The 16,173-nt window shown below is 43.7% G+C and overlaps 1 protein-coding gene across 2 annotated transcripts in view; it reads right to left on the reverse strand.

The window, feature by feature from the left end:
• Nucleotides 1–16,173, reverse strand: part of cryl1 (crystallin, lambda 1) — a 70,899-nt gene that overhangs the window by 11,258 nt on the left and 43,468 nt on the right. For both annotated transcript variants that reach the window (XM_078222105.1, XM_078222106.1), the window contains exons 5-6: nucleotides 13,148–13,309; nucleotides 10,028–10,222 (exon numbers count right to left, since the gene is read on the reverse strand). In XM_078222105.1, coding sequence (XP_078078231.1) covers nucleotides 10,028–10,222; nucleotides 13,148–13,309 — 357 coding nt within the window. The remainder of the gene's footprint in view (nucleotides 1–10,027; nucleotides 10,223–13,147; nucleotides 13,310–16,173) is intronic.

Raw genomic sequence — 16,173 nt, forward strand, 5'->3', positions numbered from 1 at the left:
TAGTAAAATTTTAAACTGAAGTTACAACAAAAACGTTACTGGATTAAGTTGCTACGTATAAGATTATGATCACCGAATAATAATTAACCTGGAACGTTTGAGTAAGTCAGATCGTCATGCCTCTGTGATCTGTCACACTGCTTACATTGGCAAAATAGATTTAAAGCAGCAGTCCTTACAATAGCTGCAATCGCTTTGCTCAAGTTCCAGTAAATCTCAGGGGTTTCAATGTTGACTGATTTCCAACAATAAAACTCAATTTTATAGGGTGGTGGATCAGTAAAGACCACTTTCTTTTGCAAACTTGTGAACCCTACCACCTTGAAATTTCCCATTGACGTCTTACCAAAAATTGATTCCAGAGCTGTCCAAGAAGTTAGCAGACATGTATGTTGCATGCTGTGTCATGCTAAGATCACTGCTGTAATATGAGCAGATCCTCAACCTGATTTTAGGCAGGAAAAGAAACATTTGCCATGTAAATTGGGCAGCATTGTAGATAGTGTTGAGGACAGAATAAAGCGACAACAGGATATTGGTTAATGGGCCAACCTGGTGTGAAGTTATCCATTTCAGATCAAAAAGGGTAGATCAGGGTATTTTTAGAAGGAACAAAGTTAAATTCAGCAGATGTCCAACAAGATTGGGGGTTTAGATGCATAGCTCCTTAAAATGCCACAAACGGATGCAGAAAGTAGTCAAGAAGGCCAACAGAATGCTGGCCTTCATATTTAAAGGATTGGAGTATAGGGATACAGATGTTATGCTGCAGTTGTTCAAAACCCTAGTTAGACCCCACTTAGAGTACTGTGAGCAGGTATGGGCACCACACCTTAGAAAGGATGTTTTGGCCCTGGAGGGAGTTCAACGCAGGTTTACAAGAATGATACCTGGACTTCAGGGGTTAAGTTACGAGGAGAGATTGGACAAATTAGGCCTTTATTCTTTCAAATTCAGAAGGTTGAGGGGTGATCTGATAGAAGTCTACAAATATTTACAGGGGAGGACAGGGTGGGTAAGAATAAACTGTTTCCACTAGTTGAAGGCTCTAGAACTAGGGGCCATAACCTAGAAATCAGGGCCAAGCCTTTCAGGAGAGATGTTGGAAAACACGCAGAGAGTGGTGGAGGCTTGGAACATTGTTCCTCAAACGGTGGTGGATGCTGGTTCAATTGTTAGGTTTAAGTCTAAGATAGACAAATTTTTACTGAGCAGGAGTATCAAGGAATTATGGACTTAGGGCAGGTACATGGAGTTAGGCCATAGATCAGCAATGATCTTATTGAATGGTGTGCAGAGTGGGCTCGAGAGGCTGAATGGCCTACTCCTGTTCCTATGCTCCTATTTCTTATGGCTTCAATACCATTCTACAAATTCTGGAGTTTAGTGAGCGTACAGACTTATGCCAGAATGCAGTTTGAAGGTGTGTAATTGCTGTTACACTTATTCAACCCAATAACCTTTTCTCGCTGACCACAATGTGGTAATAAAAGATCTAGAATTCACTTGAATGGGAATTAAAAGTCTGCACCACATGGGATGTTAGTACTTTTCACACAAATCCATAACCTGACAGGATATTAAAACTTTGGAAGTATTGTTATAAAAGATGGATGAACATATATTAAATTGACAATAATAACGCTCACTGCTACAACAACATTCTAATTCAGTCATCACAAGTCCACTATAGGCTATCAGTTAAAACAAAAACAATGAGACACAGTCTCCTGGTGCTTTCTACCAAAGCACCACTGGTCACTTTTTAGTTTCAACTTCTATTACACAGGGCTTCCATATCCAGCAATCTGAGCTGTGAAGCATTTTCAATTTAACTTTAACTTGGTCAGAAAGATTTTGCGATAATGATTAATTTGAAAAAAAGGCTCTGAGCAAAATGCTCAGCTAGGTGCAGACTTGGTTCAGGGATAAAGTTCAATAAGAACTCTTTTGGTGATTAATTGCATTCTTTCTGCCTCAGTCAGCATTACACCTTTGCTTTCAGGTCAAAGTTTGGGAAAATGTGCATCTATTGAAAACCAAATTTTGGTACATGTTAACATCACATTGCAAACCAGCAATCAATTGAAAACAAATTAAAAGCCTACCCCATAGGGTGCACTGAAATTCAATGGAGGAAGCCTGTCTCAGTTTGAGCAGTATTGCGCACAGTTTTGTTCCCCTTACTTGAGGAGGGATGTAAATGCATTAGAGGCGGTTCAGAAAAGGTTCACTTGGTTTGAAGGACTGGAGCAGGTTAAGCCGATACTTGCTGGAGTTTAGAAGAATGCGAGGAGATCTAATTGAAGTATATCAGATGCTAAAATAGATTGACAAGGTAGACGTAGAGTGGATGATTCCCCTTGTTGGGCATTCTATAAAGAGGGCAATAGTTTAGGCTAAGGGATGGCTGATTTAAAACAGAAATGAGGAGGAATTACTTCACTCAAAGGTTCGTGAATCTGTGGTATCCTCCACCCCAGAGGGCAGTGGATGCCGGAAAACTAAACAAATTTGAGGAAATTTGAGTGATGGGTTGAAGGGTTATGGGGAGTGGGCAGGAAAGTGAAGATGAGGCTGAGAGGAGGTCAGCCAGCATTGTATTGAATGGTGGAGCAGGCTTGAGGGGCAGAATTTCCTACTCTTGCTCTTAATTATTATGTTCTTGTCTGTAAAGAAGTAAAAAGATTACTTAGACTGGCACTCTGTGGAAACAGCAAGATTAGGAATTACAAAAAAAAAAATGTTGTCCATGTGCAAGCCTAGCATCACCTAATCACTTAATTTAACAAGTTTTTAAAAATTTTATTCAACCTACTCTGTGAGCTTTGTCTCTTCATTTAGATTTCTTGGCTATTAAAATGTGTTTGTTATCCCTCACCATGGAAACTGATCCCACAACCTTTCCCAACCATTATCTCAGTTTGAGCCAAACGGTTTCCAACCTCAGTATCTCTCTGACTTTCTTATCCCATAATTTTTTCATTATAAGGACTGCCTATTTTCAACTAAGTAATATTACCTGCCTCAACTTACCTGTTGCTGAAACTCTCATCCAAGCCACTGCAACCTCCAGACTCACCTACTATCATGCCTGGCTAGTTTACCATCCTCCATAAACTTCAGCTCATCCAAAGATCTTCCACCCATATCCCATTCCCCACCAGGTTCTCACCTCCTTCCTTGCCAAAATACATTGGCCATTGGTCCCCAACACCTCCAATTAAACATTTTCATCCTCGTGTTTAATTCCTTTTATGGCCTTGCCTTATCCTTACCAGGAACATAAAAATAGAAATCTTTGCAACAATGTTTTGCTCCACAGTGCAAACATTCCCTCTGGACATAAGTATTAAATTCCAAAAGCAACATCTTCTGAGCGTTGGCACTGGTAGCATAGTCTTGAATGCAACACGTGGTTTATCAAAATGCTAAGGGTCCTAGAATATCTCAAAGCCCATGATTTTCTTTTGAAGTGCAGCCACTTATTATGCAGACAAGCACAGCTAGGTTCCATGGTCAGTGAACGAGATAAATGACTAGGTTTGATGGCATCGCTGAGGGATTAATATTGGCCAGGACATTGGGAAATCTCTTCTTCCAATTGCTCTATCAGATTTGTTATGTTCACCTGATTGCATAGGGAAGGGGCGGGGGTGTGTGTGTGTGTGTGTGTGCGTGTCTGAGTTTAACGCCTCATCTGAATAAGTGAAGGAATGAGAGATCACAGGCATTGTACCTGAAGCTGTGATTTTCTGATGAGCCATCCATTGCTTATGAAACCCCTGTTAGTGGCACAGGGGTTCAGAAATTGTCACCTTATGTTCCAGGTAGACTGCTGCATCATCATGTGGAGGCTTAACCAGGCAGCAGACTGCAACTTGCAGAGTACAATTGGGGACTGTGATCTTCTATTCAAATTGGCAAGGACAGGAAGAAAGAAGAGGCATTCTTTCAAAAAGAAGTATGCCACGTTCTGACAACAGACAAACAGTCTTGCTGTGAATTGTCCAAATATTCTTCACAACTTTCTGATTAGACAGGGATAAGTACATTTCCCCTAAACAGAACTTACTGACTGCAAACCAGATTCAGGAAAAGCAAGAGTCTTAAAAATAGTTGTCTCAGATTCTCTTGTGCTTGTCATTATTAAACAATTAAGTCTATTTCTTAAGTCTGCTTCCACTAATACATAAAGGGCAAAAAAATAACTAGAGTGAGAGTAGGGCCTCTTAAGGATCAACAAGGTCATCTATGTACGGATCCACAAGAGATGGGTAAGATCCTAAATGAATCTAGATCAGCTAGATAGTCAATATCCTTTCCCAAAAGGTAGGAGAGTCTAAAACTAGCGGGCATAGGTTTAAGGTGAGAGCGGAGAGATATGAAAGGTTCTAGAGGGGCAATTTTCTCACACAGAGGGTGGCGAGTGTCTGGAACAAGCGGCCAGAGGTAGTAGTAGAGGCAGATACAATTAAAAAGTGTTTAGTTACATGGGTAAGATGGGTATAGAGGGATATAAAGAATAACAAAAAACAATACAGCACAGGAACAGGCCCTTCGGCCCTCCAAGCCTGTGCCGCTCATGTGCCCAACTAGACCATTCGTTTGTGTCCCTCTATTCCCAGTCAGTTCGTGTGGCTATCGAGATAAGTCTTAAACGATCCCAGCGTGTCCGCCTCAATCACCTTGCTTGGGAGTGCATTCCAGGCCCCCACCACCCTCTGTGTAAAATACGTCCCTGTGTTGAACCTTGCCCCCCTCACCTTGAACCTGTGACCCATTGTGTTCGTCACCTCCAGCCTGGGAAAAAGCTTCCCACTGTTCACCCTATCTATGCCCTTCATAATTTTATACACCTCTATTAGGTCGCCCCTCATCCTCCATCTTTCCAGGGAAAACATCCCCAGTTTACCCAATCTCTCCTCATAGCTAAGACCCTCCATACCAGGCAACATCCTGGTAAACCTTTTCTGTACTCTCTCCAAAGCCTCCACGTCCTTCTGGGAGTGTGGCGACCAGGACTGGACGCAGTATTCCAAATGTGGCCTAACCAACGTTCTATACAGCCGCAACATCATATGCCAACTTTTACATTCTATGCCCCGTCCAATAAAGGCAAGCATGCCATATGCCTTCTTGACCACCTCTCCACTTGTGCTGCCACCTTTAAGGGTCTGTGGACTTGTACACCCAGGTCCCATGATTGTGATCATGGGAAGGACAGGAGTGTCTATACTCCTGATGGTTCTGCCATTTATTGTATAGCTCCCCCTTACATTAGATCCACCGAAATGCATCACTTCGCATTTATCTGGATTAAATTCCATCTGACATTTCTCCGCCCAATGTTCCAGCCTATCTATATCCTGCTGTATTCTCTGACAATGTTCATCACTATCCGCAACTCCAGCAATCTTCGTGTCGTCCGCAAACTTACTGATCACACTAGCTACATCTTCCTCCAAATCATTTATATATATACATATCACAAACAGCAGAGGTCCCAGTACAGAGCCCTGCGGAACTCCACTAGTCACAGACCTCCAACCGGAAAAAGACCCCGCCACTGCTACCCTCTGTCTTCTATGGCTAAGCCAGTTCTCCACCCATCTAGCTAGCTCACCTTTTATCCCGTGAGATTTAACCTTTTACACCAGCCTGCCATGAGGGACCTTGTCAAACACTTTACTAAAATCCATATAGACGACATCCACGGCCCTTCCCTCGTCAATGGGCCAAATGCGGGCAATTGGGACTAGATTAGGGGTTAAAAAAAGGGGCGGTATGGATAAGTTGGGCCAAAGGGTCTGTTTCCATGCTGTAAACCTCTATGATTATGATTATGACTCTATGACTCTAAGTCCTGTAGTAAAGCAGATTAGCAGGCAGTGGTCAGTGTTAATCTTAATCATAGAATCATACAATGATCCCACCCAGGCCCTATCCCGGTAACCCCATATATTTACCCTGCTAATCCCGCTGACACTAATGGACAATTTATCATGGCCAATCCACCTAACCCGCACATCTTTGGTAATCACTCGATCGCATTCTCACTTTTGAATTAGTAATCTGTAGGTCAAAGCCCTTTTTGGTGATTTGGGCATACAATCTGGGTTGATGGTGTAATACTGAGGAATACTGAGATGGCACCTTTCAGATGCAATATTAAATCAGGTCCATCTGTCTGTTTGCCAGCTCCAGACTTGCACATATCAGATGGCCTGATGGCTGACCTGGTCAATATAAATGTGGGACTGGGGAGAAGTGGATTGTGATCATGGGAAGGACAGACTAGGACAGCAGCAACCTATGTTATGATTTAAAATTGAAAAGCACTTACCGTTTCAGACTCCTGTTCTGCTGTAAGACATTTAACTGGGTGTAATGTCCACAGTGGATGCGCTGCCAAGTAGGGAAAGATGAGCCAGGAGCAAGAAAAACAGCTGACCATGCATGGAGCTCGATGAAAAAGCAGGGAGGAAGCCTCACGTTCAGGATATATATGAGGATAGGATATCACTTGGAAAATAAATTTCCAAAATAAGTTTTTAATGTATAATTCTCTGCTCTATATCTCACAATTGTAAACTTCACATCTCTGACTCTGTTCCCCATATCCACTCTCCGACTCTGATTGGTTCCCAATTTCCTACTCTCTGGCCTTTCTGCCTGCTGATAGACTGGCATTCTCCACATTGTTAGCATGGAAAAGTTACCACCATGTTTTAAGTTCTTAGAATAGAATCCGTACAGCGCATAATGAGTCCATTCCTCTCATCGAGTCTACACCGACTCTCGGAAAGAGCATCCCACCCACCCGAGCCCCATAACCATGGCTTATTCACCTAATCTACACATCTTTGGACGCTAAGGGGCAATTTAGCATGGCCAATCCACCTAACCCACACATCTTTGGACTGTGAGAGGAAACCCACGAGACATGGGGGGGAACGTGCAAACTTCACACAGACACCCAAGGCTGGAATTAAACCTGGGTCCCTGACGCTTAGCTCAGGCACTGCATTTGCCGTCTGTATGGCAAACCAAGATGTATTAAAATTTATGAATAATCACCCTATTACTTTACAGAATGCCAGTAAATCTAGAAGAAAAAATTGTATTTTTCTTTCCAAATAAATTTTTTTTATCCAGTTGTTGCTCATTAAGAAGGCTACATGACCATGACAAATTCAGGAATGTGGTGCAGAACTTGAGAGAGGCAAGGAACAAAGGGACGACTTTCTTCAGCAGGGTAAAATAAAAAGTAGCACTTATTCTGGGTGGACACCAGCATTCATTTAGTCTCCAAAAACTGTTCCAGTAAATTATGTCCTTCTTGTATTAGCCTGAGGTAAGATATATTTGTGACATGGAAAACTGCTGTGATGTTCCAGTTAACAGCTTCACATTACAACAGTAACTATATTTACATTTTTTCCATGTATAAATACCTCAATATCACCACAAGTTTTGCGAAGGGGGTATTAGTCACTCATCAGGAACTAAACTGGACCAACCATTTAAATACTGTGGCTACAACAGCAGTTCAGAGGCTGGGAATTCTGTGGCAAGTAACTGATCTCCTGACTCTCCAAAGCCTGTCCACAATCTACGAGGCACTAGTTTGGAGTGTGATAGAATATTCTCCACTTGTCTGGATGAGTGCAGTTCCAACAACTTTCAAGAATCTTGACACCAAGGACAAAGCAACCTTGAGTGGCACCTCATCCTTCACCTTAAACGATCATCCCCTCCACTACCAGCCCACGATGGCAGCTGCCATGTACCATCTATAAGATGCACTGCAGCACCATACCAAGGCTCGTTCAACAGCTCTTTCCCAACCTGCAACCCCTTACCACCTAGAAGACAAGGGCAACAGACACATTGGAACTCCTCCATTTGCAAGTTCTCTTCCAAGCCACATACCATCCTCACTTGGAACTATATCACCATTCCTTCACTGTCACTGGGTCAAAACACTGTGGGTGTACCTACACCAGATTGATTGCAGCAGTTCAGATAGGCAGCTCACCACCACCTTCTCAAAGGCAACTCGAGATGGGCAACAAATGCTGGCATTGCCAATGACATCATCACACACAAGAATACTGGAAAAACAACCAACTGCTACAACTTAACTTGTGGTTATGAAGATGAATTTTAGAGTACAGGAATAGAGTGCCTGAAAGATTCGAATCTGATGGGGAAAGCAGAGAACTATTAATAATTCAAACCCTGAGGAAAGAAGAGTGCAGTGTAGGACATCTGAACTGCAGAAAATTCTCTAAATAATACAAACTAAGTTTATTAAAGAGATGAGGAGGAGGATCTTGGAACTTGTTCTTTGAAATTACCCAATCATTAGTAAAAGTTTATTTATTAATCACAAGTAAGGCTTACACTAACACTGCAATGAAGTTATTGTGAAATTCCCCTAGTCGCCACACTCCGGCGCCTGTTCGGGTCAATGCACTTAACCAGCACGTCTTTCGGACTGTGGGAGGAAACCCACACAGATAAGGGGAGAACGTGCAAACTCCACACAGACACAAGCCGGGAATCGAATCGAATGGCACTGAGAGGCAACAGTGCTAACCACTGTGCCACCCATTGTTGTAATACCTCTGAAGGAACAAAAGCAGATGAGTCTAATAAAATATTATTGCATTATATTCAAATTTATTTTTTCCAAGTCACTCAGCTATCATGTAGCAGCAGTCTAATTGGCTCCTGGAAGCTGCACAAGAGATTCAAGGCTCAGGTTTTCTATCTTTGAGTGAGAAAGTGTCTGATCTCAGAAACCTGCAAGAGAGAAGCTTACCATTTTGCGGCACAATGTACTGGAGGCACCAACCTGCTTTGCGATTAAATGTATGCACTAACATCTTAATGCCAACGTTTATAATTTTTAGCCATACACAGACCCCTGGACTTGTGACATTCAACTCACACAAAAACAGAAAATGCTGGAAAATCTCAGCAGGTCTGACAGCATCTGTGGAAAGAGAATAGAGTGAATGTTTCAAGTCTGGATGACCCTTCGTCAGAGCTGAAGGCAAAGAAAATGAGACAACATTTATACTACGAGGGTGGGGGAGTGCTGTAATTGGAAAAAGGGACTGTAAACGATGATGATAAAGGCTGACAAGGGTGCTAAAAATGTCCATTAAGTGATTGGAATGTGTGAATGGCAGAACAAAGGTACAGATTGTTAGGGGACTACCTGAGAAATGGAGACGGGGTGGAGAGCAAGATTTCAGAAGTGGGAAAATAAAAAGAATAAAAAGTGATACAAATTGATGAATGAGATGAAAAGAAGAAATGAAATAAAATAAAATAAATGGAAATGGCGTGAAGGTGGAGGCGAGAGTTCATGCTCTGACATTGTTGAACTCAATATTCAGTCCCGAAGGTTGTAAAGTGTCCAGTCAGAAGATGAGGTGCTGTTCCTCCAGTTTTCGTGGAGCTTCACTTAAACATTGCAAGAGACCAAGGATGGACATTTATTTATTTAAATGTCTTTGTTTCATCTCATTCATCCGTTTCTCTCACTCTTTATTCTTATTTAATTTTTCCACTTTTGAAATCTCGCTCTCCACCTTGCCTCCAACCACCACCCGCCCCCTCCCAGAACCAACTGGCACATTCCCCTAACAATCTGTACCTTTGTTCTGCCATTCACACATTCCAATCACTTAATGGACACTTTTAGCACCTTTCTCAGCCTTTACCCATCTTCATTTACTTTCCCTTTGTCCAATTACAGCGACCACCCCCCCCCCCCCCCCAGTATAAATTTTGTTTGATTTTCTTTGCTGTCAGCTCTGATAAAGGGCCGCCCAGACTCGAAACATTGGCTCTATTCTCTCTCCACAGATGCTGTCAGACCTGCTGAGCTTCTGCAGTATTTTGCCTTTATCTGCAGTATTCAATATTGTTTGCACAAATTGTACAACTGCTCTGACACTCAAAAATCCTCATTAAATATGCAATAAATTGTAGGAGAGACAATACCTACATTAACAAGCCTCCAAGATTCTCCAAGGATCGCATACTGAATTCGATTCAAGACAAATCCATCAATCTCTTTGTTCAGTCTGACTGGCGACTGGCCAATATCTTTCATGAGTGCATAGGTTTGTTCTAGTACAGCACTGTGTGTTTCAGGATGAGGAACTAGTTCAACCAGTGGTACATGGTATGTTGGATTCACCTGAGAACACAAACAACAACTTTTCTTCAAACTTTTCTTATTAAAGCAATTTTGCCGCATTTCAAAATTTGCAGGTGGTGACAAGTAAACATTTGAGCTAACATCATGCAATACCCAGAATATATTGGGATTATCTATCCACAACATCCTATCACCAACCACATCAAAAAACTCAATTCTTTATTTTCATAACCACACTTAAATATAGGCTGCACATCAATAAAATACTGCCGATGGCTTGAATTGAAAGAGGTGCACAATTTCGTCGAAGTGTTGCTGCATATTCAAGACAGGCAATTCTGCAATTCCATGCTCTTGGTGGAATACCATACGTGTTGGGAGTGCAAGTCAGAAAGGCTATTTTATCAAATGCATGAAGCTTTATGTTGCAGGTCTTACATCTTTGTAAAGCAAATTATTTCTTAATACCTTTAGAGTAGATTCCACAAAATTTGGGAGGAACCCACTCAGGTGGATAGAATATAAAAGCAGGGATGTCTTGATGCACCTGTACAGGGCATTGGTGAGGCCGCAGCTGGAATACTGTGTGCAGTATTGGTCCCCTTATATGAGGAAGGATATATTGGCATTGGAGGGAGTGCAGAGAAGGTTCACCAGGTTGATGCCGGAGATGAGGGGTTTGGATTATGAGGAGAGGCTGAGGAGATTGGGTTTGTACTCGTTGGAGTTTAGAAGGATGAGGGGGGATCTTATGGAGACTTATAAGATAATGCGGGGGCTGGATAGGGTGGAGGCGGAGAGATTCTTTCCACTTAGTAAGGAAGTTAAAACTAGAGGACACAGCCTCAAAATAAAGGGGGGTCGGTTTAAGACAGAGTTGAGGAGGAACTTCTTCTCCCAGAGGGTGGTGAATCTCTGGAATTCTCTGCCCACTGAGGTGGTGGAGGCTACCTCGCTGAATATGTTTAAAGCGCGGATGGATGGATTCCTGATCGGTAAGGGAATTAAGGGTTATGGGGATCAGGCGGGTAAGTGGTACTGATCCACGTCAGATCAGCCATGATCTTATTGAATGGCGGGGCAGGCTCGAGGGGCTAGATGGCCTACTCCTGCTCCTATTTCTTATGTTCTTATTAGGTGCAACGAGTAATCAGAAAGACTAATGGAATGTTGGCCCTTATTTCAAGGGGGTTGGAGTATAAGGAGAGGGTGGCAGAAATGGTGAAGGATGGTCAGCCTTCATTTGCTGGATCACAATAGGATTAGGGAAGTCTTGAGGGGTAAAGAATGCATGACCCTGCTGACAGTCTCGCCCTCCTTTCCACTTCCTCAGAATGAAGGTGAATATTGGTCTACAGCTAGGCCAGCTTGCATTATTCCTGCTGATTGCTGCCTAGGCAAATAGGGAGTGGTGAGAGTGCCAGGGCCAACCCAGGCTTGAACCAGCACTACATGAGCGGCACTGGATCATCAGAGGGCTGCTGCAGAGGCCCAAGTGGTGCCCGACCATCGGTGGGGGGGGGGGGGGGGGAAGCGATATTGTAGGCTACAGAAGGCGCTGGTTTTATTACGAGCTGTTGAACACCATGTGCCACCAAAGACTGCACCCTCACAGGGACTCAGTGTAACACAGGTTCTCGCACATCTGGCACCAAGAGGAGGAGGAGGACACCCGCTCCCGGTGGTTGTGTAAGTAGCAGCTGCCCTGATCACCCTCACCATAGGGTGTTTCTGGGACGCAAGTGGGGACCTGTGCGGAATCTCTCAACCATCAGCACAGCGCATCTGTCACCTCACAGATACATGTCCGGGCATCATCCACCTGGACCAGGTCCACCAAGATGCCCAGGCAGCAGGATTCTCTGTCTTTGCTGGGATGTCCCAGGTTCAGAAGGCAGTCGATAGCACCCATGTCACCTTGCGAGCACCGTCTCAACATGGGGCACTCATCATAAACAGGAAAGTGTTCCACTCCCTCGGTATGCCACCACCAGCTGCACATCATGCATGTCTATGCATGCTACCCTGGGAGTGTGCACGATGCCTACAATGAGGCATTTAGAGGCACCCTTGGCTGAAAGGTGGGGGACAAGGGTTACCCACTAAGGTCATGGCTAATGACACCAGTACGGAGTGATGCCAGGGCCAGACAGGTGGACACTCATGCTTGCAACTCATAAAAGGTAATTCATTTTCTTGCGGCATTGAAGTCCAGTCCTCCTGGTGATGCTGCTGGAGCTGACCACCTCTGCCACCACATCCCAGGCTTGACAGAAATTGGCAGGTAGTTTCCTGCCAATCTTTGGAAAGAGGATGGCCTTGCACTCCTCCACAGCGTTCAGCATCCAGTCAACATGTGTGTCCAGGAATTTTGGGGCAGCTCTGCTTGTAGCCATGTTGCACGGTAGCACAGTGGTTAGCACTGCTGCTTCACAGCTCCAGGGACCTGGGTTCGATTCCCGGCTTGGGTCACTGTCTGTGTGGAGTTTGCACATTCTCCTCGTGTCTGCGTGGGTTTCCTCTGGGTGCTCCGGTTTCCTCCCACAGTCCAAAGATGTGCGGGTTAGGTTGATTGGCCATGTTAAAATTGCCCCTTAGTGTCCTGAGATGCATAGGTTAGAGGGATTAGTGGGTAAAATATGTAGGGATATGGGGGTAGGGCCTGGGTGGGATTGTGGTCGGTGCAGACTTGATGGGCCGAATGGCCTCTTTCTGTACTGGAGGGTTTCTATGATTTCTATCTGGAATGAGAGTGGGTGCGGAAGGGAGCGTGGGTGCGGAAGGGAGGGTGGGTGCCGAAGGAAGCGTGGGTGCCGAAGGGAGAGAACCCAATTTGATTTACAATTGGAATGTTATTGCAAACAACCCAAACCCCATTAAACACTTAGTCATTCATTGTAGATTGTCAACCAACTGAATAGCTAGATACAAAGTATCACTGTTGCGCACTGCGCAAATACTTACTGGATGGGCCACAATGCACTGTTTCACATGTTTAAGACCACTGAACAATTTTGAAGGCAAAAGGCATGAGGTTGAACTGCCGAGAATCACATGGTCATTCATAAGCTCATCTAGGTCTTGAAAAACCTTCCTCTTTAGTTCCAAGTTCTCAGGAACACATTCCTGCATCACATAAAGACATAAAATATGATCAACATCACTTCCTATTGTGCATAATCTAATGAACAATATGAGTGAAAACATCATTACGGGTACACTTGGAAGCCTGAATCTTCAGAAATCAGATTGTTCCACTCAATCTATTAATTTACTATTTGAAGTAGAATGGCACTATCAAAAGAAAAGCAGGGACTTCTTCATGTGCCTATTAGAAGGCAATAGGCTTATGGAAGGCCTTCGCTAGTTCACAGTGTCTACAGGCCAAGAATTAATATCTTGGATATTTCTGAAGACCAATGCAGGTGGTAACTGCACTTCACCAGTCAGACTGTTACTGCTAACCAACAGGATCTGATGACTACTGGACCTGGAGTCATAGAGTCATAGAGGTTTACAGCATGGAAACAGGCCTTTCGGCCCAACTTGTTCATGCAGCCCTTATTTTTTTAAAAACCCCTAAGCTAATCCCAATTGCCTGCATTTGGCCCATATCCCTTTATACCCATCGTACCCATGTAACTATCTAAATGCTTTTTAAAAGATAAAATTGTACCCGCCTCTACTGCTACCTCTGGCAGCTTGTTCCAGACACTCACCACCCTGTGTGAAAAAATTGCCCCTCTGGACACTTTTGTATCTCTCCCCTCTCACCTTAAACCTATGCCCTCTAGTTTTAAACTCCCCTACCTTTGGGAAAAGATATTGACTACCTTGTCTATGCCCCTCATTATTTTATAGACCTCTATGAGGTCACCCCTCAGCCTCCTACGCTCCAGAGAAAAAAGTCCCAGTCTATTCAGCCTCTCCTTATAACTCAATCCATCAAGTCCCGGTAGCTTCCTAGTAAATCTTTTCTGCACTCTTTCTGGTTGAATAATATCCTTTCTATAATAGGGTGACCAGAATTGCACACAGTATTCCAAGTGTGGCCTTACCAATGTCTTGTACAACTTCAACAAGACGTCCCAACTCCTGTATTCAATGTTCTGACCGATGAAACCAAGCATGTCGAATGCCTTCTTCACCACTCTGTCCACCTGTGACTCCACTTTCAAGGAGCTATGAACATGTACCCCTAGATTTCTTTGTTCTGTAACTCTCCCCAACGCCCTACCATTAACTGAGTAAGTCCTGCCCTGGTTCAATCTACCAAAATGCATTACCTCGCATTTGTCGAAATTAAACTCCATCTGCCATTCGTCAGCCCACTGGCCCAATTGATCAAGATCCCGCTGCAATTGGAGATAACCTTCCTCACGGTCCACCATCCCACCAATCTTGGTGTCATCTGCAAACTTACTAACCATGCCCCCTATATTCTCAACCAAATCATAAATATAAATGACAAATAACAGTGGGCCCAGCACTGATCCCCGAGGCACACCGCTGATCACAGGCTTCCAGTTTGAAAAACAACTCTCTACAACCAGCCTCTGGCTTCTGTCAAGAAGCCAATTTTGTATCCATTTAGATACCTCACCCTGGATCCCGTGAGATTTAACTTTATGCACCAACCTACCATGCAGTACCTTGTCAAAGGCCTTGCTAAAGTCCATGTAGACAACATCAACTGCACTGCCCTCATCTACCTTCTTGGTTACCCCTTCAAAAAACTCAATCAAATTTGTGAGACATGATTTTTCACTCACAAAGCCATGCCGACTGTCCTTGCATCTCTAAATGCCTGTAGATCCTGTCTCTCAAAATACCTTCCAACAATTTACCCACCACAGATGTGAGGCTCACTGGCTTGTAGTTCCCAGGCTTTTCCCTGCAGCCCTTTTTAAACAAAGGCCCAACATTTGCCACTCTCCAATCTTCAGGCACCTCACCCGTGACTATCGATGATTCAAATACCTTGGCTAGGGGACCCGCAATTTCCTCCCTAGCCTCCCACAACGTCCTGGGATATACCTCCATGTCCCGCAGATTTATCTACCTTGATGCGCTTTAAGACTTCCAGCACCTCCTTCTCTGTAATATGTACACTCCTCAAGACATCAATATTTAATTCCCCAAGTTCCCTAACATCCATGCTTTTCTCAACAGAAAATACCGATGAGAAATATTCATTTAGGATCTCACCCATCTCTTGTGGATGCGCACATAGATTACCTTGTTGATCCTTAAGAGGCCCTACTCTCTTCCTTGTTACTCTTTTGCCCTTGGAAACCTTGATTTGCCAGTGACATTGCTATGCCACTAGATTACTCTGGAATTTGCAGGGGTGGTCATCTTCCCTCATATCCAAGATATAATAGGCTGAACTCATGCAGCCACTTTGGCATCATATGACTAACCAAAAGCTTCTGCCACCTGGAAAGGCCAGCACTTCAACATTCAATTGGTAGGTGATCACCACAGAAGAATTACATAGCTCTGGCACAGTCCATCACCTGCATTTCAACTCATCTCGGAATGTCAGGAGGAGAACAGACTACAGGATGAACACCACCTCCGCAATTGACCATTGACACATCTGCAAAACACGTCATGTCTGAGTAGCACAGGTACAATGAGAATCATGGAACCACTGTGGAGAAAATGCATGGCACTTTAAAGAAAATATTCTTGTGGCCCTGTCACTCTGATGGCTCTCTACAGCATAGTCCAGGCAAATACACAGAAGATGGGAGTTGTAAGAGACATGACAACAAGTCTAAACATTTAGGAGGAGGAAGAATGGGATGAAGGTGATAGAGAAATAAGAGGAGAGGGAAGCAGAAGGCAATGCAGATAGTAGTTCATAGAGGTCCGGTTTTAGTGATCTCCTCAATACCCTTAGTCAGAAAAAGCCTTCAAGTACTAACTGATGTTTTTCCCCTTAATCAATTTCTTCATTCTACATTGAACACTGAAACCATTTA

The sequence above is a fragment of the Mustelus asterias genome, chromosome 10, assembly GCF_964213995.1.
Source record: "Mustelus asterias chromosome 10, sMusAst1.hap1.1, whole genome shotgun sequence".
In the NCBI taxonomy this organism is placed as follows: Eukaryota; Metazoa; Chordata; class Chondrichthyes; order Carcharhiniformes; family Triakidae; genus Mustelus; species Mustelus asterias.